This window comes from Falco biarmicus, chromosome 14 (genome assembly GCF_023638135.1).
Source record: "Falco biarmicus isolate bFalBia1 chromosome 14, bFalBia1.pri, whole genome shotgun sequence".
NCBI lineage: Eukaryota > Metazoa > Chordata > Aves > Falconiformes > Falconidae > Falco > Falco biarmicus.
In genome coordinates this window covers 5,642,781-5,666,758 of record NC_079301.1, presented here as the reverse complement: position 1 = coordinate 5,666,758, position 23,978 = coordinate 5,642,781, and the positions used below count along the sequence as shown (strand labels likewise).

Sequence of the window (23,978 nt, the reverse complement as noted above, 5' to 3'; positions counted from 1 at the left end):
AGAGGTAGCATTAATTTCGTAGGTAAAAGCTATCCAGAAAGCATGGGCCTGCCAATTTAAGTTCCTGCTTTGAATTAAATATGAAGACTCAATTTTCAGATCATACATGCATTTACTGGTAGAGCTTTAGTTTTAAGCATGAAAATAGCACCAACAAAATACATCTAAATGACTAAAGACTAAACTAATAAAAATGGAAATATATCATTAGTCTCATTGTAGTTATCAGACATGATGTACTTTTATACTGGATCATGAATGCAAGGACCAGGACAAAAAAATTGTATCTCGAAAAACACTTGTTATTTGCAAGTGGAGTCCCTATGTACTATCTTCAAATGTGACTTTCACCACCATGCGAGGGAGGAGAGCTGTCTTCTATTTGCTCTAGAAAGTACCTTCTTGCTCATTTCCTTATGCTGCTTGATACACAGCACTTCTAAGGAGGAGCAGACTAGCTGCTGTTCAAACTGCAGCTCAGTCCTAAGGCTACACCTGGAAGAAACCCGAAGAAAAGGCAATGCTAAATGGTCATAGGGGCAGTGGGTCTCCAAAGTTGCCTGCTATTGGCAAACATATGTTCCTCTTTAATTAAATCCATATGTACATTCTAACAAGCCATTAACTCACCACAAATTAGCTAGAAGAAGGTCTTAGAGTCCATCTCACAGATGTTTTTTGAACATTGCACCAGCCCTCCTCCCTTAGTGCTGCAGTGCTTTGATGAAAACGTTGCACTCTGGAGATACACAGCAAATCTCTGGCCACTCTGAAAATACTTGAATCCCAGGTAAGTGCTCCACGTGTTCCTTGTTCCCACAGGGAATAAAGCCAAAAGATGACTCCCAGGGAACATTTCTTCTGCAACCTCCCTGCAGTATTGCACAGTAATGCCAATGCTAAAACTATGCACATCTTCAGATACTACGTATTTCTGCCTTGCTCTCTTATTTTGGTTTATCAGATCTTTGTGAACTTCCACAGTTTCACAGCCTCCTGAGGTTGCCCTTCAAAGCTTTACTGACCCAAGCTTGAGAATTCCATCCAAACAAGGGAAACCCTCCATCTCCAGAAGTTTTAATCCTTTTTTTTTTTTGGTGTTTTTTTTTTTTTTTTTTTTTTTTTAATTTGCAGGCGGGATACATTCTTTAGCATAACAACTAATGTTTCTGCAGTTATTGCCCATGAAGGAATATACTTGTGCACAGTTTTGATGACAAAATAAATATAATTTTCCTGCATGAAAATGTTTCACAGAAAAGAAAACTATGCTTGCAAAGCCATAACGGCGTCAAAGAATAAGATACTACTGTCTTAGTGTCAGGACAACTATCAAAGGAGTTGCTTTTAAATATGGACTTAAATAATATAGAAAAATGCATAAAACGTTGTTTCTTTAGTTTCTCATTTGACCATTATTGCATTATATCACATTCATGGTGAGAGGATAATCCCTTAAGCTCAACAACAACTTATTAACTATGTTCTCTCAATTAGGAATTGCTTATTTTCTAACAAAACAAAAGCCATAAACACTTCTGCCTCCAGCTCATAATGATTTTCTATAAGCGTATCAGAGGCATAGTAGAAGAAGGAAGCTTGGTATGAAAAGAAATGACACAGAAATGTTAGATATGTCCTATAATATAAAGCTAGATTGCTGTACACATTGTGTGTGAATGTTCCTACTGTTTACCAAAAGCCTGCTACTCAGCTGCATGAAGCAACTGCAAACAAAGTTAAATTTTCTTAACTTTCTGACAGTTTCGGGCTCCACAAATAAATGAGTTTTGGAAAGCTGGAAGTGGGAGAGAAGTGTGTAGCGGGAGGAACACTTTAAAACCCCTTATATTTCAGAAACACAAAGAGAACTGTGCAAAAGAGAAAACTGCTTTTGTGGATCTAGTTTATTAATAAGCATTGTAATTAACAAGACAACATGCTGTACAGAAACCTGAAATAGAACTACTGCAAATTTACTGGACTTTAAATGCTGCTGGACTGTAGCATACGATGTCCAGCTGCATGATTTGGAGTGTGGTTAGGGCTGTTTCAATACACAGACATACACTGCTCACTCTCAGATCCTGCAGTATGCCATAGAGCAGGGAGATTTCCCAGAAATACAAACTCAAATATTTACAAGAAATTGTCAATCTCTTTCTTCACTAGGGATAACATAAGTTATACACAATTTTCCTATGTATACCAAATAAAATCTTTGCCTTCAACTTTGTGTCTGAAACCAATCCTTTCTTATTTATCCAGTTAAACAATGGTAGTAAACTGCAGTGCAATCATTTAATTGATAACCATGCATCAAGGACTGGTATTAAATCAGCAAAAGCAAAACTTGAGCAAACAAAGTCAAGTGTAAATTTTCAAGCTTTAAAAACTTCAAACTTTATAAGCTTGAATCAAACAACCTTGAGATAGTCCACTATTTACTCACCAGAAATTAAGTCTACTGTCTTTGGCTTGACCACGCTGGAAGCAGGCTCATAACGTTAGCTCAGGGCTGACGGGGCTCCACGTTGGATTACAGCTGGCTCAGAATACAGCAGAGCCAATTTTCACTTCTCTCACAAAAACCCCAAACAGATCCATACACACTAGGGTCAGACGTCTCATATGAAGTGGCTACTCTCCTCCAGCCCTACGCCCAGCAGAAACACCTGGCTACATTCAGAACCATGTAACTAATGTTATGTCAAGCTAGCTGTTAATGCTAACGTTCATAAGCCCTCAGGTCCTATTAACATGGGCTCATTGCCATGATAATTAGCTAAATGACCTGCATCCAGCCAGCTCACAGCCCAGAGAGAGCAGGTGCTCCGTAGTCTCTCTCAGGCCAAGCAGACAGGCCTAATTATTCTTTCTTTAGAATTAAGTTACACTTCAGTATACAGCACAGTTTAGGAAAAAAAAGGAACAGCATATCTTCCTTCAAACAGTTTAACTTCAGCTCTTTTTTTTTAATTTTCTTTTTTAATAATTGACTGCTTTACAATAAGGCAAGAAATACCTTTCTGCCACCATTACCCATAGCTTTGATGCAATACTTAGCAGTGCAACAAGCATATATTGGGGGGGGGGGGGGGGGGAATAACCTAGGCTAGACTGTGTGACACATTACTTTGAAGGCAAAGGTTTTCCTTTATTGTTACACTGTATGAAACAAATCTAATCATGTAACTACCATTTTACTGTATATTGTATATAGGATTGTTTTCTCCACAAATTCACACAAGTAAGATAAAATAAGTTAAATGACTAAAAAAGAATTACACAAAAATATACAGTCTATGTACTAGATAAATTATTTATATATATGACAAGATGTGTAGAGTCTCTAGTAACATTATTCCTCTGGATACTGACATGCCACTCAGAAAAATGTTGTCTCAGATGCATAGCTTTATATATTAGATATGTAATATATAAAAATGAGGGAGCCATTTAACTCCCGATGAAACATATTTACAATTAATTGTTCTGTATCTTGACAGAATTTTAGAATATCACAACACAATTTCATGAATATAACATTTAATACTTCCTATAATCAGATTCATCTTTAAAATGCTTTTTGTTTAAGCAATTTTTTGTTGTTTGGTTTGGGTGTTTTGTTGGGTTTCTGTTTGTTTGTTTTCAAGATAAAGGGGATGGTCAATTGCTTTTGTACCATAGGGAAAACAAACCACACCAAAACCCTAAACATTCAAATGTAAAGTTTGTTGTGTTTTTTCCCCTACCTATGAAAAAATACTGATACAGGTTCCTTCACCTTTTCCCATGAAAATCCTAAAATTGTAGAAATTAATTCTTTGCCAGAAAATTTTGGTTACAATTTGCAGTCAGAAAAGAAATGTTACAGGCAAAAAAATTTAGTTTTTCGATGCAGCTGCCACGTCTGTAAACATTTGGTATGGCAGCCCTCTGTAATAAAAAATAAAGCCCTCTGCTTATAATAGGAAGCATTAACCGTCAGCATTATTCTAAATCTGCACAATTAATATGTTTGGCAAATCTGTGTAAACTACAGATAAGCTTTTTTTGCGTGTCTTTGAAAAGGATTGCTAAATTTTCTCATCTTGATGTCTCCAAAGCAAACAACAAAGGGCTTTGTATATATTATGTATGAATGAATTTGTCAAATTTTTAATTGTCCTGGAATTGGAAATGAGTTGTGTCAGTACCCAAAGGATTATTATTTTTTTCCAGGATTTACATGCAACTGGAAGCCAGTGTGCCACATCTTTGCTAAACGTTATTGAAAACTACATTAAAAAAAAGAAAAGGAAAGAAGTACATCATTAGATAATCTGATGTTCATTAATTAAACCCTATCAGTAGGTTAAAAGTGAAGCATCTTCTGTTTTGCACATAAAATCTAAATGTGATTTGAATAGATTTACAGTGGGGACAGCGATATATAAAGCTACTTATACCTGCTGGGCACATAAGAAAAGCTCTTTTAGCATTCATTGGAAACCCTCAACAACTTGAACTTCTGTAAATTTTACAAGCAGCTAATATTACAGCATTTTTACACACAGTTTTGTTTATAAATTACAGATTTAAGTTATAATATGAAGCCTACAGAGAATTTTATCTACAGGAAATATTCACACACTGTTTTTTTTCCCCTCCAAACAACTTCGATTGTCTCACTTAATGTAGCAATAAAACTAAACAAAGTTATGCAGTTTTTAAATGAAAAAAAATCTTGGTATGTACATAATGGAAATGACAAAATGGCTAAGCAGCAACAAAACACTAGAAGGAAAATGTGTTTTTTCATCTAAGGAACCTCCTTTTCATCCACTGTAGAATTCACCAGCTTCATTCTGCCACTATTGAGAATATATCCTCTGGTACACAGAAAACTGGAAAAAATCCCTCATCTTTAGACTTGATCAAATTCTATGGTTGGGGTGTGTTTATGATTACATTTATCCTGTTTTCATTACCTAGATTCTTCTTTCTTTGCTGAGAACTGTTAGTAATTCTCTAATAAACTAAGCCACAATGATGAGTACTCCGTCTAATAGCTTTGTGGTAAAGTAACTAATATTATAGCTAACCTTTTACTGAACACTTACAATAGGTGAACATAGCTGTAAAGAAAAGCCACATACATCACTACAATATTCTTTTAAACACCAGTAGCTTGCAGCCACGACATCGCATCAGCCAAAAAAACTACCCCATTTCCCTACTGTTTTCAGCAGTGCCCATGTAATTTTCAGCTAACAGGAACAGTAGCCAAAGCAAGCTCTGCAAGATGAAAAAAATACAATTAAAAAGTTAGAAACAGACAATGCTTGAAAAGCATAGTATGTATCATATTGTTGCTTGCATTATTGTAGAAAGGACAATCTTGAAAATTAAAAAAAATATGTTTTTTTCCCCAGGTTTGATCTTGCATATCCTATCATCATCGTGTTGTTTATTTCACACAGAAAAGCCTAGTTGAGAGCCTTCTATTTCATCTACTGTGTTCTTTCAAAGAATAAATACCTGTAGATTGAGCTAGTAAAAATTAACATGAAAAGCAGTTGTCATGTCTCTGAGTACATTTTACTTGATTATGTAAAAGATAAGTTTTGGTGGGAAGATATACCATCCTTTCTAAGAATTAGATTTTAGGATCTTATTCATTCTATTATGTAAGGTAAACAAATGAGCAATTGCCCACTTGATCTCTATTGCTAAAGCAAATGAAAAATGAAATCTATGAATATGCTATAAATTATAACAACAAAGAAAAAGCTGAGCAAGCTAAATTTAGACTGTAATATTCCCCAAACTGTACTAAGAAATTGCCTTCAACAGGGAGAAAGAACTGCTGGGAGCTATTTGCACTATATGGCCCATATAAGAAAATGGAACAGGATTTTGTGTTTTTCTTTTGATTGCTTATGGGTTGCGGGTTTTCGTCCCCATTTTGTGGATTTTACCAATAACTACGGTAAATTTCTTTTAACTAAGTTCTAAGGATTTAGCTTTTCAATTTCAAATTTAGGATTCTATATACATAAATATTCACAAGCCTAACAAGTTTGTATGTGTGCTAAGAACAGCGTTAGGCCGTGACTATGTACAGTCACACTTAAAGCCTGAAATAATGGGTTTATCAGATACGCGTTTATAGCTGGTGCTCATGTATAAACGTAGTGCTGCTCCCAGACACCGGGGCCTGGTGGGATGCGGCGAAGTTTGCCAGAGGAATGACTTTGACAGGATCTTCGCTGGCGCAATGTCTTTCGCAGGTATTGTAGAACTGGGGCCTGGGCCCACCCTGGCCTTTGTCAGTGTCGTCCTTGGGAAGGGGCCTCCCAAGAGTGTGTCGTCCCTCAGGCCTGGCGCCTCGGCCCCAGCCTTGCTGGAAGCCGAACGATGGCAAAGAGGTGCTGGACTGCTGGTACTGTGTCAACGCAGGCGGCATCCAGCAGTTGTCAGAATGGCCTAGGATGAGACACTCCTGCGTGCAGGTTTCAGAGGCTTCAGCCAGGGCTTTCTGGAGGTTTACTTCGATAGCTGGGAGAATGGAAAAAGAGAAGACATTATCAGAGTTCTGAAGGCTGATGTGCACAGGGAATCGAGGCTAACAAAGCAATCCCAGTTCTGCAATAATGGCCACAGTTTAGAAAGAAAATACCTCCAGGTGTCCAACTTAAGTGAAGGTTTAGGTGTTTGCAGGTTTGGGGTGCACAGTGTTGTCACTGGCTATCATCAAAAAAGTTAATATTTAATGAACAGATGATACCATCGTTACAGCTACATAACAAAAGCCCTTATACATTCTACTTACAATGGCCTTTTCACTTTTTGAAACGGTGCAATAAAACTGAAAGCTTTATAATAACCTAATACCATAATTTTATATATTTGCATACAACTACTTGAAAAAAAATAAAATTAGGATTTTTTTTTAACATTCTCTTAACACTGGGTTTTTTTGATTGTTTTGCTTTGCTATAGGCAAAACAAAATTAATTTGGACATGCAGCCAAAGATGGTACATTGCCTTCAAAGATGCACTCAAGAGCTTTAAGAACGAAAGACAGTGTAAGAGCTATTTTAAAGAGAATTGATCTCTCCATGCATTCGATACTGGAAACCTTGAAAAATCAAAGGGTAATAGCAAAAGAAGCTGTAACCTCTGTAGTTTACTCATAATCAAACACGAGTTCTTCAGTAGAAGCAAGGTTTGTGCCCTTGAAAAAGGATTAGAGAAATTATAGTTTGTTCAAAGGCAAAGCAAGCTACGAAATCTGAAAGACGTATTTTGCAATACATAAACAATCTTGATCAGTTTCATTTAAACTGTGGCTTTACCATGTTGTGTATATTCAAATGAACAGAATTAAACTTCTACAAATCATTCCTTGAAATAGTTTTCATATTATATGTGTTAATCTTGCATTCACTTGCTGTGTACATGGTTGAAACACATCAGTAGCGAAGAAAAGTAGCTGATCAGATATTTCACTGTGTTGTCTTCAGAAAACTTTCCAACGAAAGATACGTACATATTTTTAATATCTATCTTCATGAATATAACATTTAAAAGTGAATTCTGGCTCATAACCAATGGAGAATGCATGCTGTTAGAAATTACTTATAGCAATACAAGTTCTGAGTAGGAGCCTCTCACCCTCTGAGCTTTATGTTTAAACCCACGCTGCATTTCTGTTTCAATATAAATACTTCACATGTTCAAATCTGTGTAAAGTTACAAAGTACAAATACATATTTCCATGTTACATCTCAATACAAATGAATTAAGTTTTTCCTTCAGGCATTGAAATATATACTGCTGCTGTCCAAAATACAGAATACATCTTTTTAAAATCTACCATGTTTAACTATACACTGGTTGCTTGCTGTATCATGAATGGTATATTCTTGATTATTTCTCCTTAAGTACACTGTATGAGTATGTGCCACTTAGACAAGTCACTGTGTATAAATGCCATTTTGCCTTATTACTGACATTTGAACTTGTCTTCAGTCATTTCGTCTCAGTGTTTTTCAGTGTAATCCTGACAAAGCTTTGGCATCTTGCTTTTGAAATACTAATCCAGTTTTGATGGCAATAGGAGACATAAATATGGAAACGATTCAGCAGAGGCAATAGTTCCTGTAAAAAAAAAAAATTACTACTGGTAGATTAGTCTAACCTTTCTGTGTACTACTATCTGCTATTACAGACATAAATCTGAGTGTATAAAAGTCTTGTTAAACTCTTAATTATCCAGGTTTGCTTCTCTTCTGATCAAGGCAATTCATTAAGATCAGGTACAACCTTGACAAAACGTGGAGCTATCCCCATTTTATACAGAAACTGATCTTTTCTGTATTTATTGAAAAAAAACCCTTTTGATACTCAGTACCTCAGTGTTGGGTTTTTTTATCTGAAGGGTTTCTAATAATTTTAAAAATGCTAATAATTTGGTTAAACTGAAAAACACATAATTATTTATTTGGAAATAATATGTATGCATTTCTAGCTCTTCGCAGCAAGCGGTTACAATACTTATACTATCTTATATATATATAAAATAAATACTATATTTACTACTGTTAAATTCAGTAAGAGAGTAAACAAAACTAAGCCATCAAAAGAAGCATTTGGCAATAAAAAAATAACATTTGAGCCTTAGACAAGATAACTGCAGAAATAAAAGCTCATTTATAAACTTTACTCTACACCATCTCAACAGATCAGTAGGACAGTAATTTTGTGCCATGTGTTGCCAGACTACCTGTAGACTTGGAACATGCTATCACGCTAAGAGTAAGAACATTGTCAGAATGACAGTCTTTATTCTGGTTATGAAGAGATATTTTTATCTGAGTTGTAATTCTGTCCAAAACAAACAAACAAAACCACCAAAAAATTTAGAATCATCCTGGGCATAATCATAAGTTATGAATACAAATTATTCTGGCTTTGAGTTGGGGTTTTGTTATATAACAGTCTTGCAATGCAGGATTCCTTAGAAGATACACTCATAATCTTTCAGCGTTGGTATTTGGTACATGTAATGCATGTATGTTTGTCGTTACCACTTACGATTAATAACATGTAAAATACACAGTTCTCCTTATTTTTGAAAAGACCCTTTTCTACTGAGCACCTCTGCAGTGTTGCAGAACAGGAAATAAAACATATTTAGCAAAACCAGGTACATTTCTGTATGATGTCTGACATTTTTTTTCCAACAGGAAGTGAAGTTTTGTTTTATAATATACTGCACTCACTAAAAAAAAAAAATATAAAAAAAAACAATTCTAGCCATAACACCTAGACTAACTTTAAAAGCAGTACATTTTTTTGGGGTGTTTTTGGGGTTTTTTTTGTTTGTTTGTTTTTTAATTAATAACATGGTTTTGTGGGGTTTTTAATCCAAATCATCTGCATGTATGCCATAGTGCAATCACAAGGCAGTCTTTAGGAGACTGGGTTTGCTGCAGGAAACCAAGTTAACTAAAGGTGCCACAATGAATACAGTGTAAGGCAGGCAAGGTCCCCAATATCTGCATTTAAAGGAAACTTAGAAAAATCTCATCAACTGATCTGCTGTAGTAGATAGTCCTGGCAAGGATAACTGGGATGCAAAACAGTTTTTGTCAGGTGTAAAGTAAAAATAAATAAAAAAAGCAGTATGAAATACTACGTGTTTTAGCACAATGAAGTAAAAGACTCTTAGAGCATAATTCATCTGGTTTTGAATGAAACTAGAACCAAATATAGGAAATCTTCCGCATGAATATTCACCAGGGTTTATCTTTTTTTGCCTGCTCTTCCAGGCCATGAAATGTAGCTTCTTTCTGTCAGACTAATTCATTTTCTATTTTCCTAGCAAATCATCATTCTCCTGCTTCTTTAGCACCTGAAATCCTTCTAAATAGCTACTTGGCACTGGCACTGCACTGTCATCTAAACTATGCTTTACTTATTAAAAATACATTTTTTACAATTCCCTATTTTATCAGAGAAGAGAGCTTTATGTCAGCAATGTATTATACTAATCATGCCAACTTCCAAAAGAATGCAGCTGATTTCCAAATATTCTGTTACAGACTTAACATGCGAAGAGGTCACTGTAACTAGCACTAGGTGTTGTCCTCAGCACCTTGGCTGGCTGCTCCTCCACCACTTGCTGCCTACTTTAAACAAATGATTCTCTGGCTGACTCAGCCGAGCATCCCAGAGGACCATTTGAGGAGGAATTCAAGCCAGGCAGCTGGGTGAGTGTGAAGTTCAGTGCTCAAGCAGCCATTTATCAGAGGCTGAGCAAATTGACCATGGCATGTTCTAGCTGCTACTCTTTAAGCTTTTTTCTATTTTGCATCTTTGCAAGTCATTGCTAAATGTGGGTGAAAATAAAATTTTCTGAGCCCTTCTCTCTCATTCGGGAATAGTAATGTAGGTGATTATTCTGTATAGTCTGGTAAGTACTCAGAGGTAGGAAACATCTGTGACATCTGCCTCTACCAATCAAGGAAAAGAAGGTTCCTGCTGTCTCTGAATAATTTCAGAAGAAATGATGGTTTTCGCTACTGGAATTCAGTGTCTAGTAGCATCTTCTTACATAAGACCTGACAGGTTTACAAATGGAAATAGAATTTTACATATCCTCCATATATTATGAATAAACAATACATTCCATCGAACTCTTACCAGGCTACCTCATTTCTTTGCTTTACTCAGTAAGAAACCCTTATTTTTATAATTTTTTGCATGCTACATGGAGACTCTTCAACCATGACATACAAGTAATATGAAAGAGAATTGTTAATTCATAGAATAGATCACACTCATGCACATGTGAGTTTACCACTTTGATTTAAACTCCAGATTGTTTTAGGAATGAAACTATTTTTTAAATTGTCTGCCACAGACCTAAGAACATTTTAAAGAACTTGTCTGTCAGCTCTTATGAAATGTTTGGATCAGAACTGTCAAATATAACTAAAAAGCACAATAGTTAAAAGACTTTCTTCATTGTTCCACAGTCTTTATCATTTATAGGTCAAATCAGTTTTCAGTAAGAATATTTACTTTCACTTAAGAAAATGTAGAATTCCAACTTTGCCAGATAACTATCCTTTGGTCAAAACAATTTGATATTTTTTTCCTGTTCTGGTTACAGACTTTATGTGGTTATAAGATCTGTGTGGGGTCTTATAGATAGTAAATAAAAATTTTGGTTATTGTCTTTGATTTTGGGGGATGAAAGCTTAAAAAACTCTACAGTGCTACTCTCCCTCTCAGTCTACAAAAGATGTGGCTCCGTATTGCCCGTTTTGGCATTTTCAGCTTAATATTATGCTCCAGATTTAAGAATTTTTCTCATGGAGAATTCTTAAAGGAAGACAGGCTGTTAGTACAGCTGTGCTATCAACAGTCTCAGAATGCTGAAAAGCTAGAATCATAGAATCACTCAGGTTGGAAAAGACCTTTAAGATCATTGAAACATATACTTGGTGTACAGACGATGCACTTTCTTTTCTACCCCTATGCCCTCCCTTCTGCCCCCAAAAGGAAGGCACACTAATAACACAACATCAAGAGGGCTGGTCCCTTTCTCAGTCTGCCATAAAAGTCATCACTCACATCATGGAATCACAAAAAGACTTGGAGCTGGAAGGGACTTTTGAAGATGTTTGGTCTAACCTTCTGCTCAAAGCAGGAGATTTCAGTCAAAACAGAATAAATAGTTTTTCCAAAAGTTTAGGCCAAACTTTCAGAATTGCACATATCCCTTAATAAAACACAAACCCCGAATGCATGTTTTAAAAGGGACATGTGCATTTCTAAGAGTTAAACAATGAAGAACATGAGCTCCTGGAGAAGCCTTAAAACATCTCCACCTTTATCCACATGTATAATAATGATCAAAGGTCATTTGTACATGTATTCGTTAGCAAAGTACTCAGATTCATTAGATGGTCAAAACCTGTCCCCCTGCACTGTACTGACGCAAGCTTAGGAGCTTATAAATTGTGCAAAGAAAATCTCAAAGATAGTTTTTTTAAAAAAATAAGAAAACAAAATAAAACACAGAATATAGAGTGCTTGCATTTTAAAGCTGTGTAGCTGAAGTCTTAATGAAAAGCCAGCATTGAATTTGACACATTTTGGATGCAAACCATCCAGTGTTACATTTAGAGCACTCTTGTTTCATAATAAAGCAAGCAACAATTAGCAAGCAATTAAGCAAATTGCCCATAATTATGCCATTGCTGAGTTATTTTTCATATTTTCACAACACAGCACATATATGAATAACATGGCTTGCAGTGCCAATGCTATTCTGTCAGCATCCAGAAGTGCCTCTCATTTACTGAAGCGTTTCGTATTAAACAGCTCCCACTGCACTTCCAGTGCTCTGTGCTCAGCAGGAACCCACCAGAGTGATGAAGATGACAACCTTATACTACTCATCTCAGCCAATAGTTCCTAAGGAATGGGTTGTGTCCCCCCATTTTTTGCCCATGTGTATTTACTAAATGTGGTACTAAATCTAAGCAGCAATTCAAGCATAATATAGGGAAATTATAGTCCAGAATTACCCTGGTGACCAAAAGTAGCCACTTGGGTAACATCACTGAGCAGTTCCACTACATGAGAAGAACAGAAATGACATTAACAATAAAAAAGGGAGGGGACAATAGTTGTTAGTGTAAACTGGGTTGCTTTAATAAGGTCAGGAGGAAGAAGCTTGAATGTAGAAACCTTAAATAGCTGCTGCTATAATATACCCTACTTTTTTTTGGTTTAATAATAAAATACCTTTGGGAGAAGTTTCCCATGAATATTTTATTTCCCGTATATGTCTCAATAAATTAAAAACCTAAAAGAGTTACTTAAGCTCTAGCCTTGGAACCTTTTTATTCAAAGAACAAGTAGGCCACACCACTTTAGTTTCCAGTTGTGTGTACAGAGCTTGCCTCGCTTGTGAGAAGTCATACTCAGAGGAAGATTGATCCTCCAGATGTTCTGAGGATTCAACATGCATGAGGAAATCACACATTTTCATGTCCTACCTAGGCTTGCCAGATTGTACTGGGTATCTTGCAAGAGTAAGTTCTGCTTCCATTCTAGTGCACACAATTTATATCCTAACAGTCATAGTTTTTGATTTGAATGTAATCCTAAAAACTGCCATCAGTTAGGCTGCTTATTATAAAACCTCAATGGTATGAGGTGTGAGTATTTTGCACCTGGATTCAAACAGTCAAGCAAACATCAAAGATGGCTGGGGCAAGCTGGTGAGGAAGACAGGGAATGGAGGAAGTACCAGGCAAAAAAAGACAGCATATGGTAATTCCTGTATAATTAACTATGCTGGTGAAGTGAAGTGAATCTTTCCTTCACAAATAATGGCCACATAAATAAAGCACACTAATCTTTCATTAAGTCATCTCTTATTGTTATTCTGACTGGAATTTCGATCTTGTATCAATCGGAACCAAGAAATGGTCTAAAAGCAGTGCTCCCATAGAAAGTTCTATTTCAATAACTGCTGTTTTCCATAGGAAGAGATTTCATCAAAAAACCCCAAGCTCCCAACCCTCCACAACCTCTTCTGTTTCCGCCTAATGAACATGAGCGTAACAGGGTTGTAGAATACATGGCACTGACCCTTACTGCTTCAACAGTCCAACTGTATTTATCTTTAATGTCCATGTTTTGTTGCTGATTTTTGCAAAAAAAATATGGTAATTTGCAAAGGATGCACGTTTCTTATCCTACAAAGTGTATATTGGGTTATCAATGAGAATTTTAACCATAACTTAGCCTAAAATCTAGTATATTGATTACAATACTGGGTGATACAATGTGCTTTATTTAATATTTAATTAAATGTTTCACAGTTGTACTGAAGCTTATTAATTATTAAGACACGGTTCATTATTTAGCACAGAATATAAATTCAAATTAAAATAAATTAAACAAGGTGAAACTACACAGTGAAAAATGGCTCATCCTCCAGCAATGACCTGCGACCTGGAAACACGGTAAAGAGTGAAATTTGTGTTTCTTCCCCCATACCCGAGAAGACTATGCACTTCAGACAATAGGTATTAAGCTTTTCTACTGCTGTGAAGTTTATGTAACAAACCCGACATCCTACAGAAATATGCTGGATGGAAAAGGGCCTCAGCTGTCACTTTTTTAGCTGGTGCCTGGAAGAAGAAACATTTTTAGTACAAGTTTTCATTAGGACATTGGTAACGCAGCAAAATTTCTCCCTTGACATGTAAAACTTCTTTTTAAGCCTCTTAAGATACAATTCTTGCAGTCAGGGAAACAAGAGTCTACAGAAAGTTGTAGATACCCAGCAATTATCCCCCCTGGCATGACTGCTGCTCCAGGTAACAGCTTTGCCTTGCAGTGGTGGGCTGACCCGGCTGGCAGCTAAGCACCACACAGGCGCCCGCTCCCACCCCTCAGCGCTCCTGAGACTGGAACCCTTTTGCCTTCCCTGGAAGATGAGCTGTGCTTATCAATGCTGCATGTTACAGGGAAAACGAGTGTAGTACTGTTAGTGTACCTGCAAGCATTATTAGGGAGTTTGAAGCAGTAAGTACAACACTGCTTTCACTAAATTCTCTCATACGATGATGTTTCTAAAGCCTTATAGCTCACACACATATATACGTATATAAAACCTAGTTTTATACGTTCTTAAACATCCTTAAACATTATTTGAAATAAGAGATGTAGGAGATCTATGCAGAATACCATACCACATATGAACTTCTAGAGATTAAATTTCAGATGCTCAGTAAAAGCTGCTCTTAAACATGCAAGTGGAAGTCATCCCATAATGTCAGACAAGCTCTGCTGTGCCTGTTGCTTCTTCGGGAATTAACAGCCTTTGGCTATTCCCATCTAAAAAGTTACTTCTACTATGTAACTGTCTATGCTAAACTGTATTAGAAAAAAAAGTTTAAAAATACCACAAAATACAAGATAAAAACTGGAATAGAAATAACTGATTAACTATTTCTCATTATCATAATGCAGGCATATTTTTTATCTTAAAAAAGTGATTTAGTCAAGACATGTTAAAGCAGAATAGGGACTAAGACAGAAAAATCACTTAACGAATACAAGGTAACCCTGTACACCCTGAAATATCATTTATATCTCTTTGTAGTAATCAAATCATTATTCAAATACCTCATTAGGGATGCATATAGGGATTCATTACCACCAATTAAATAGATGTGTATTTCCTTAAATTCATTTATTTATTTATTCCAGAGTCAGTTCAACACAGTATGTTATTTCGTTTAATTCAACGTTGAGAAGAATCTTCTGCACGTGGGTTTGCTGGGGAATTTAGGAGCGGACCAATACTATTTTAAGAGGCACTGATCATCTTAAAAGGATAAAACAAAGCAAGAAAATGTAGCATGGAAATATGGCCGTTATTACACTTTCCCAATAAAAGCAGGAAAACAATACATTAAAACAATACAAAGAGCTTGAGGTTTTGTCTGTACAGAAAGACTGTCTGAAAGTATAAAATGAGCAGTCCTCAAAATGCAGCTTTGTATAGCTAATCCATAGGCAAATACATAAACTTAGCAGTAATTTCGACTGATAATACTTAAAATCTGTTCTCTCTCTCCTTCAAACCTAGCTAAAGAGGGTCCTCAGTTTCACTCACACTTGCATTCAAATATCTACATTAAGTTTTAAAAAGAGGAAAATTCTTGTCTACAATATCTACAATGTAATTATACAGATTGTATTATATTCAGTTTTTAAGGTTTAAGTTTTAAATAAAATTGAGTATGTATATGAAGGAGAGGTATTTTCCTGATTTTACTATAAATCACTAAATATCTCAAAAGGATTCATAAAGAATCACTGAATATACATAAACCCGTTTTGTGTGGAAACAGCAGAAAATACATTTAAAGCTTAGGCTGCAGACTTTGTAATGAAAAAATCAATTACCTTTTGTGGTTCTCTGGCTAGAGAACAAAGATCTGGGTTCAGAGATAGGAAAAAGCATGAACTTCAAAAAGATAAGAAGGGAACAGAATTTCTAGGTGGAATAAGGTCAGTAACATTTACTCTTGATAACAGACCTACATGAAAATATTGTTATACTATCCATACCACTCTGATAATGAATTGCTTGTGACAATAAGGAGATCAGGTGAGTCATCCTCAGCAGCATGCAGGCAGGGTGATGAAGAAGGGGACAAGAAGCAGCTCATTTTCAGTTATGTTTAAGACACCTCACACAGGACAGCTCCTGAAAGGGACAGGTGCAGGATAAAAGACCTACGGTTCTACTTGAAAGATCTGTGTTTACACCCTTTATTCACTTCAGGAAGAGTTTCTTGATGTAGCTACGTGCCAAATGCGGCTCCGGTTTCTTTCTATTGACTTTGCAGTAAAAATAAACAAAAGTTTGATCTAAAGTAGAATACTAAGAAATTCTTCTAAATTAATTGAACCACAGTGGGCAATTGTTCACGGTTCAGACACTTTAATGAAATGTTAATTTTCAAAGGGAAACCATAAAAATCAAAATGCTAAGTAAGCTATTAAACATATCTTTCCTGTGATAACTTAAGAGCTAGACAATAAAAGATGTTTTGAAACTGTGTTTTCATCAGATATTCATGAACATAAATTTAAAGTCAAAGGCCACTAGAGCAGCAAACAAAATAAACCCTACAACAATCTAAACATATTCTACGGCTTTTATGCTGTAACTCCAACTGCAATTCAAGGGGGGGGGGGGGAGGAAAGAAAAGCATTTTTCTTTATTAGAATATAAACAAAAAATATTTGATTTTATTATTAATAACATGACTTTATTTATTCTCTGAATACTTCTAAACATTTTTACAATATTCACCTATGCTGATACCTAAGTAACACACTATGATTATTCAAAATTATATTTCATTGGACCATCAACAATATAAAATCTATTTATTCCGTTTGAATACATAAGTAAAACTTGCTGGAGTTTTTTTGACAAAACAGTTTTACATCAAAAATGTAGTTTCAAAGTTCAACTGTTCTTTGTCAGTGTTGACCCAAATGACATTTTGGGGTGAAAAAGTACAGAAACTAATAATTTCCATTTTCTCTATTCATTTTATTTTCATTTAGATTTTAAAAATATGGGAATCCTTAATATTTTAACCTTACGCAGAAACAATATTATTGAAAGGAAATGTTCTCATTTCTCCAAAGCTTTTCACTAGATTTTCCATTTAACAATAAATTTCAAGTTCAGATGATTCTGAAAACCAGCACTGCTTACATTTCACAGCATCTGCAACATTGTCTAACACAATGTGGAACCATTTCTGTTTTCTAAGTTCCCTGTGACTCCCTTACCATTGCTACAAAAGAACAAGCCTTGTGTTCCACCTAAAATTTTGACAATCCAGAATTATATGTAATAAGGGTAACTACTGCAGGGCCAAGAGGGCACACTTTTTAATTCCCCTAAAGTGTCTAATTACCATGTTGTGCTTATTAGATTCCTTAATGACAATCTACAACCTTGTGGAAGGACGGACTGGAGGAGTAAAACTTTGACATCTCCCATCTCCGCGGGACACAAGGATTCCCCTCCTGCAGCTTTTGCCCTCCCCAAGAGGACACTCTCCTCCATATGGCTGCAGCTCATATTTCCAAGAGAATCATGCAGTTTCTCTTGGAAAATCATCTGAACCACAGACTCCTCGATGACTAGACAACATTTTCTAACCAATTTTTCACAGCAGTTTTCTGTCATTACCACTTTGTCAATCTGCCACAGACTACCCTCAGTGGAACCACGTAGCTACTCATTCCTTTGATGAAGACCCCAAAAAGTGTGAATGCACGGAAAGAGTCATGTTTGATTAACAACTTTGTGATTGCTATAAAAATGAAATTTGAAAGGTAATAATTACATTTGTAATTACTTAGGTCTAAATCTCTTATGTTTCCTACTCCCTCTATTTCTGGGCAGCTGGAGCAATGACTCATTAATAATAATAAAGTCGTTTAACCCTGCAGGCACATTAGAAGGAGAAAGATGTCATTTGTCACCAACGCAAATAGAACAATCACTGAAGGATACAGAAAGACCAGTATTTCATATTTATTGCAAATGATAAAAGGGACATTTTGCACTGATCCTCACCATGGCATCCCAATCTGCTTTTTAATTATCAGCAAACATAAGGGGACAGCATACAACATATGAGGGACTACTAATAATGTATTGTCCTGCGGTGACATTTCCATAATCACTTCAAATCTACTCTATACATATGTACTAGTTAAAGCTTTCAGCTCATGAAATCATACCCCCTAGTAAGGAATGAATTATCCTTTGCAGATTGAGCGCACAAAAGCAGCTCTTTTCCAGAGTCTGAGGGTCTGATAGCTGACATATATATTGCTATTATTTTAAGTGATAAGGTTTGGCATTCTGTTGCACTGACAGTTGAATACAGTATGATTTAAAAACAAGTAAATTTGTATTTTTAGGCAAGGAACTTCCTAGTTGTAATTCTCATTACCAATAAGTTAGCCACAGACCTCTGAAAGTCACTTAATTTTCTAGTGCTTTTCTGTATTGTTCTGAACTTTGTAAGCACTCCGTAAGAACCACTCTATATTAAATGAAACAAATACCTTTATTAATAGGGAAATTAAGTAAGTAACTCAGAATTCACTGATTTTAAAAAAGAGTTACTGATATAATTGCCTGATCATGAAATAAACTTCTGAGGAAGAGAAAAAACTATCCTTTCCCTAAATGATTTCTTCAGGAGACATGAAACCTTGAGCAAAAAATTATGGAGAGAATTTTCTACTATGGTATTATCAGTATGAAAACAAATGAAAGGAAGTTCCATACAAATAACAGTCACGATAATCTGAGTTTCAATTCTATCAAGCTAAAACTTCAAATTCTTCTTTGCTTTGCTTTATCATCAACACTTCTCTCACCATCAGGCATGTGCAAAGACCAAAGACCAAATTTAACAATATGAAGTTATAAACTGTTATTGTGCGGGGTAGAAATGAGGTAAGCAAACCTCCTAAAGCTGTTTATATTTTCTCCAGGAACCACAATAGACTATATAAAGACAGGCTTTAAAAAAGTTAAATAAGTAGTGTTAAGAAATAAGACGCATCAGGAAAGAGTAAAATGCACAGAGTAAAATGATATTTTCACTCTTAAAACAGTGACAACACAGAAAAGCTTATACATGCAGTGAAATGTTTTGTCAAATTGAAAAATGGAAATAATATGAACACTACAATTTTCACATCAATTTGAGGTAAAATGTTTTGAATTACAGTCATTTTAATCTTGTTTTATAAAGAAAATTACTTCAAATGGGTGATAATTTAAAACAGCATAATCCAAACTTCATTGTGCTCCAGTCAGGCATAGAAGTATGGCTCTGAGTGATTTGGAGCAATCTCCTCACATTAGCTCAGAGCCTCTTTCAGAAGAGACATTTGAAAGAAGAAAAAGGTTGTCTGGCTAGAGTTTCCATCATTTTCCTGTGAGTTCAAAACTACTAACTGTGATGGCTATGACTTCCTAATTGGGCCTTTACAGGCATTGCTAGCACCCTCGGACATTTTGGCGCCATCCTGATGAGGCAATACTTTCACAGCTGCCATCTCTTTAAACATTCAGTTGTGACCAGTTTGTCCACTGAGGTTTTGCTGTTTCATTGGAACATTCTTGTATCACTTTTCCAACTATTGAGAAATTTTTGGCATTTTTTTTGGAATAAGCAAAATCCTATTTTGGCATAAGGAATTTTGCTGTCATGATAGAAATATATAAACAAGATTCCCTGTTTTCCTTTTCTGAAAGAAAAAGAATTACCTCTCAGTAAATATGCTATTTAGTTTTAATCCTCAGTTTCCCTTCAACAACTTCCAACAGGGACTTACAGATTTTCTTTAATATTCTTTTCTGTTCTCCTAAATAATTTTCAATCAAAATATAAATATATTCCAATTTTACCCTGTAGCATTAGTAAACTTGTAGTTTCCTTCTCTAAACCAGGTGATTCTCTCAGCACCTGGACAACTGACACATGATTGGAATAATATGAGCCAGATCAACATTTGACATAATTCTTTATAGAACAGGATTTCTTATAACATATGTAATTTTAAAAAGACAGTGTTAGGGAAGAGTCATTATTGTGATTATTCTGTAAGATTTTAGGGTCAGTAATATCAGCCAAGAGAGTGGGACTGAGCAACTGCTGACTCATCTTTTCAGCCCACTTCAGTGGCTGTCAAGACAGGTTCTGTGACTGCAGCCATGAGGATTATGATGACGCTTGAAACAGGGTAGTGCATTTGTTGTTATTAATCCATTGTAAGAAATTATTTTGAACGCAAAAAGTATAAAATTGTGGGGGTATAAAGTTAAACTACATGAGGTATCCAATTGTTCAGGAAATTAAATTCTATTACTTCAAAGATAAACACATTTTAAAACAGGAATTAAAAAATCGGTTGCTCTTTAAAGTATGCTTTTATAAACTTAATTATATAAACATCTTATAACCACACATTGCCTATGTGTGTCTGTATTGAGGATTCTGAAGAGAGATATATTTGTCAAGCTTCAGATTTCAGAGTAGGTGTTAAGTTTTGACTCAGCCTTATTTGAATAACAAGATGTCCTAGCATAAAACAATAATTTGTGGTTTTATATATTTAACAGACCATAACTGTCTTCACAAAAGACTAATGTTCACTCCTGTTTGATAAGCTTTGGCATGACTATAGCTGGCTAATAAAAGCCTAACATATATTATTAAATGAGGTTAAGTACTAGCAATCAGATTTGTCAAGAAACTTATCACTTTCTGTAGTACGTAAGCCTCAATCAGCCATTTCTGTATTGCATATGACAGAGGATCCCTTAGAAACAGATTTAAGAAACATTCCGTTCTTATAAAGTCACTGAAGCTTAGCATCCAGCTCTTTTGAAAATCTAAGTTGCAACCTGGTTTGGAAATCCTCGACATGGCAGGGACATGTTAAAGTTAACCAAAGAAGATGAAATCACAACTGTTCTTGTTAGGAACAGAAGTTCACATACAACCCTAACCTCTAGTTTATAACAGCAAATCTACAAAGTTCATAATTTATTTTTTCATAGGCTGTACAGAAAGGATATTTTAAGTCTGGGGTAAGTGCTGCTCTGGCAGATGCATATAGAAAGCTGTTGTTACTTTTGGCACACAGATTCCTTTTTAAGAGGGTACAAACCTGAATTTCTGAATGTTCTGATGTTCTCTAAGCTTCAGTGGAATACATTTGACAACCGCCTTCTCTACAGCTAGTATGGATGGCAGGAGGAGTTCATACTTAGTATGTATTCCAAAAGGTTGCTTTAAAACCTTTCTATGGTTTTTAATTAACCATAGGATATCAAAGGACCTAAATGAAAAGCTACCATTCAGTTGCTGACTAAGTGTTCACCGGCCTGTTATTGAACCTTTCATCTATTTATTCCTTAATTCATCCATACTCTCCTAGAGATGTCATTAATATGCTCAAAGTTAATTTATTATCCTCTATTGCTTCTATTCAAGCTCATGTTAACAGAATAAATTCATCAAAAATGATCAGACTTGAAAAGGCAGATTTGGATTCTGACAGAGAATAATTTATCATGGCTGGGAAAAAGCCTCCCACCAACTGGGCTGTTGGAATGCTGGGAGATGAAACTGTAATGACTGCAGAAAAGGACATTAAAGTCTTAAGGGGAAAACAAACAAACACCACCACCATCACCCCCTTCCAAAAGTCTAACTCCCAAAATATGTAGGGTCCTGACACTGAGTCTTTTTTACTTTCACACTCAGAGGTTCTTTCTCTCACCCTCTGTGCTGCCTTTAGGCAGAAGCAATCATTAAGGCTCTGCTCGCCATCATTTGCATGCCAGAGCCTAGAGATACCGAGGGGCACCAGGAGTGACGGCGACATTCAGAGCTGTACAGAAATGGTACCGATACTCAAAGGGTCACAAACTGTTAATCAACAGGTCCATGCAGCCAAGGGCTTCATTGTAATGCTGCATAATGTAACACCAAGTTATTTTATTTGCAATTTGTTGTAATTAACCCTTCTATAACAGTAATTAATAGATTTTCGGTAATCCACAACTAAGTATTATACCACAATTTCTATGTATGTACAAATTATCTGAATTCCAGGAACGGCTGGATATAACAGCATTTATAACATGTTTCATATGCTATTAGAATGGGGAAAAAAATAACATACTTTTTGCCATTATAAGTCTATTATACAGTAGAATTGGAAAGCACTGTGAAACTGTCATGAATGTGGTACCACTGTAATTGTAAATACGGGTTGTGGAGATTTACTTTAAAGCCTGAAAACACTTGATTAATCACTGCATTATAGTCAATATTCTAGTTGTCATTGTTTCATCCAGTTACTGTTTCATCCCCATCTGCAGCATAGGGAGAATTGCTTCTCTCCTATACTGGCACTGCTGTATATTGGACACGGCCACTTCCCTAAGGGACTGTTACTCCACTTCATACACTCATACTCTTAATTCCGCACATACTAGAACCATTTCCTTGCTCCTAGTTTTGTTAGACTGAGTAATTATGCAGCTTCAAGACTTGAGTAACTAAATTTCCTCAGGGAAGGGGGAAAAGAAACCCACTAGTAGAGCACTCCAGACCTGCCCAAGAAATGGAAGACTCATCAGTCTCTGCCTAGACATTTTACAGAGGTTATTAAATATGAGTACAATCATAAATATCAGTGCTCAAATATGTTTAAATATATAGGCTTATCTGGCTGACTCAATCAGAACATACATCCTAGCTCCCATTCCCCCCTTCCCTCTATCATATTCCAGAATCCAATGGAATTGTACTTCCAACTGCACTGTATCAATATTTGGTATTTCTGAGTCAAGATTTATACTTCCTTTATTAATGTCTTGAATCTAAGAAATTCAGTGACGTGAATATGCCAAGTGTCTGATAAGTACATTATGTCATAGTGGAGAACTACTATATTTAAAAAGAGTTAACTTTTCCCAGTGAAGCACTGAAAAGTTAGGAAGTGCAAATTCTGTAATATTAATTCAGCTCCCTTGTGTATATGTGTTTTGATGCAAACTTTAATTAAATTATCATACACTATTTTTCTCATAGGACCCTTGGGCCCTATTTAGAGAGTAAGTAGTTATTCAATATTTCTTTTTATCTACTCTAATCAGCATGTGGCCATACACCTTTTTAATTAATACTTTCAAAGCCTTGGGTTCAATGCAGACTTATTCATTTCCTTGTGTACTTTGTTGTTGTTTTCACAGCACAAGCAAAATCTTCATGAACATGAATCATATCCCATGTGCATTATTTGCTTTATTGAGGCTATTTGCATCTGGGAAACTGAGGCATAAAGAAATTAAGCAAAATAATGCAGTCTCCATCATTTCTGGCTGCCCAACTTGAGACAGCTTATACCAGATTTTTGCACACTTGAACACTTGATGTTATACTAAGCTTTCAAAGTGTATCTGTCAGAGTAGTAAATGATGCCCTTGGCACCCCAAGAAACCTGAAGGGCACAACATATATTAGCAAAAATTCATTGTTCTCTCTGCATCAAAGCACTGTGTTGTACATTTCAAAATGTACAACAAAAAAAGGGGCATATTAATGATTTATCTTTCGTGGTCATTAGTAAATCTAACCAAACACAACATCAGAAAACCATATATATACACTTCAAATAGTCCTGTGATGAAGAGCTCATTATTTTAATAAACCACTAGAAGTTCCAGGATTTTATGTGCTTTGATATGATATCAAATCTTTCCAAAAGATATATCTTAAAATTTATCATTAACTCTAATTTAATAAGATTTAATGATTTC

The 23,978-nt window shown here is 35.6% G+C and overlaps 1 protein-coding gene across 2 annotated transcripts in view; it reads right to left on the bottom strand.

Annotated features, from left to right (window-relative positions):
- Positions 1-1,842: 1,842 nt before the first annotated feature.
- The window catches only part of PCDH11X (protocadherin 11 X-linked), a 508,267-nt gene continuing 486,131 nt past the window's right edge, over positions 1,843-23,978 (bottom strand). For both annotated transcript variants that reach the window (XM_056360034.1, XM_056360035.1), the window contains one exon: positions 1,843-6,543. In XM_056360034.1, the coding sequence (XP_056216009.1) occupies positions 6,152-6,543 (392 nt within the window). In that variant the 3' untranslated portion in view covers positions 1,843-6,151. The remainder of the gene's footprint in view (positions 6,544-23,978) is intronic.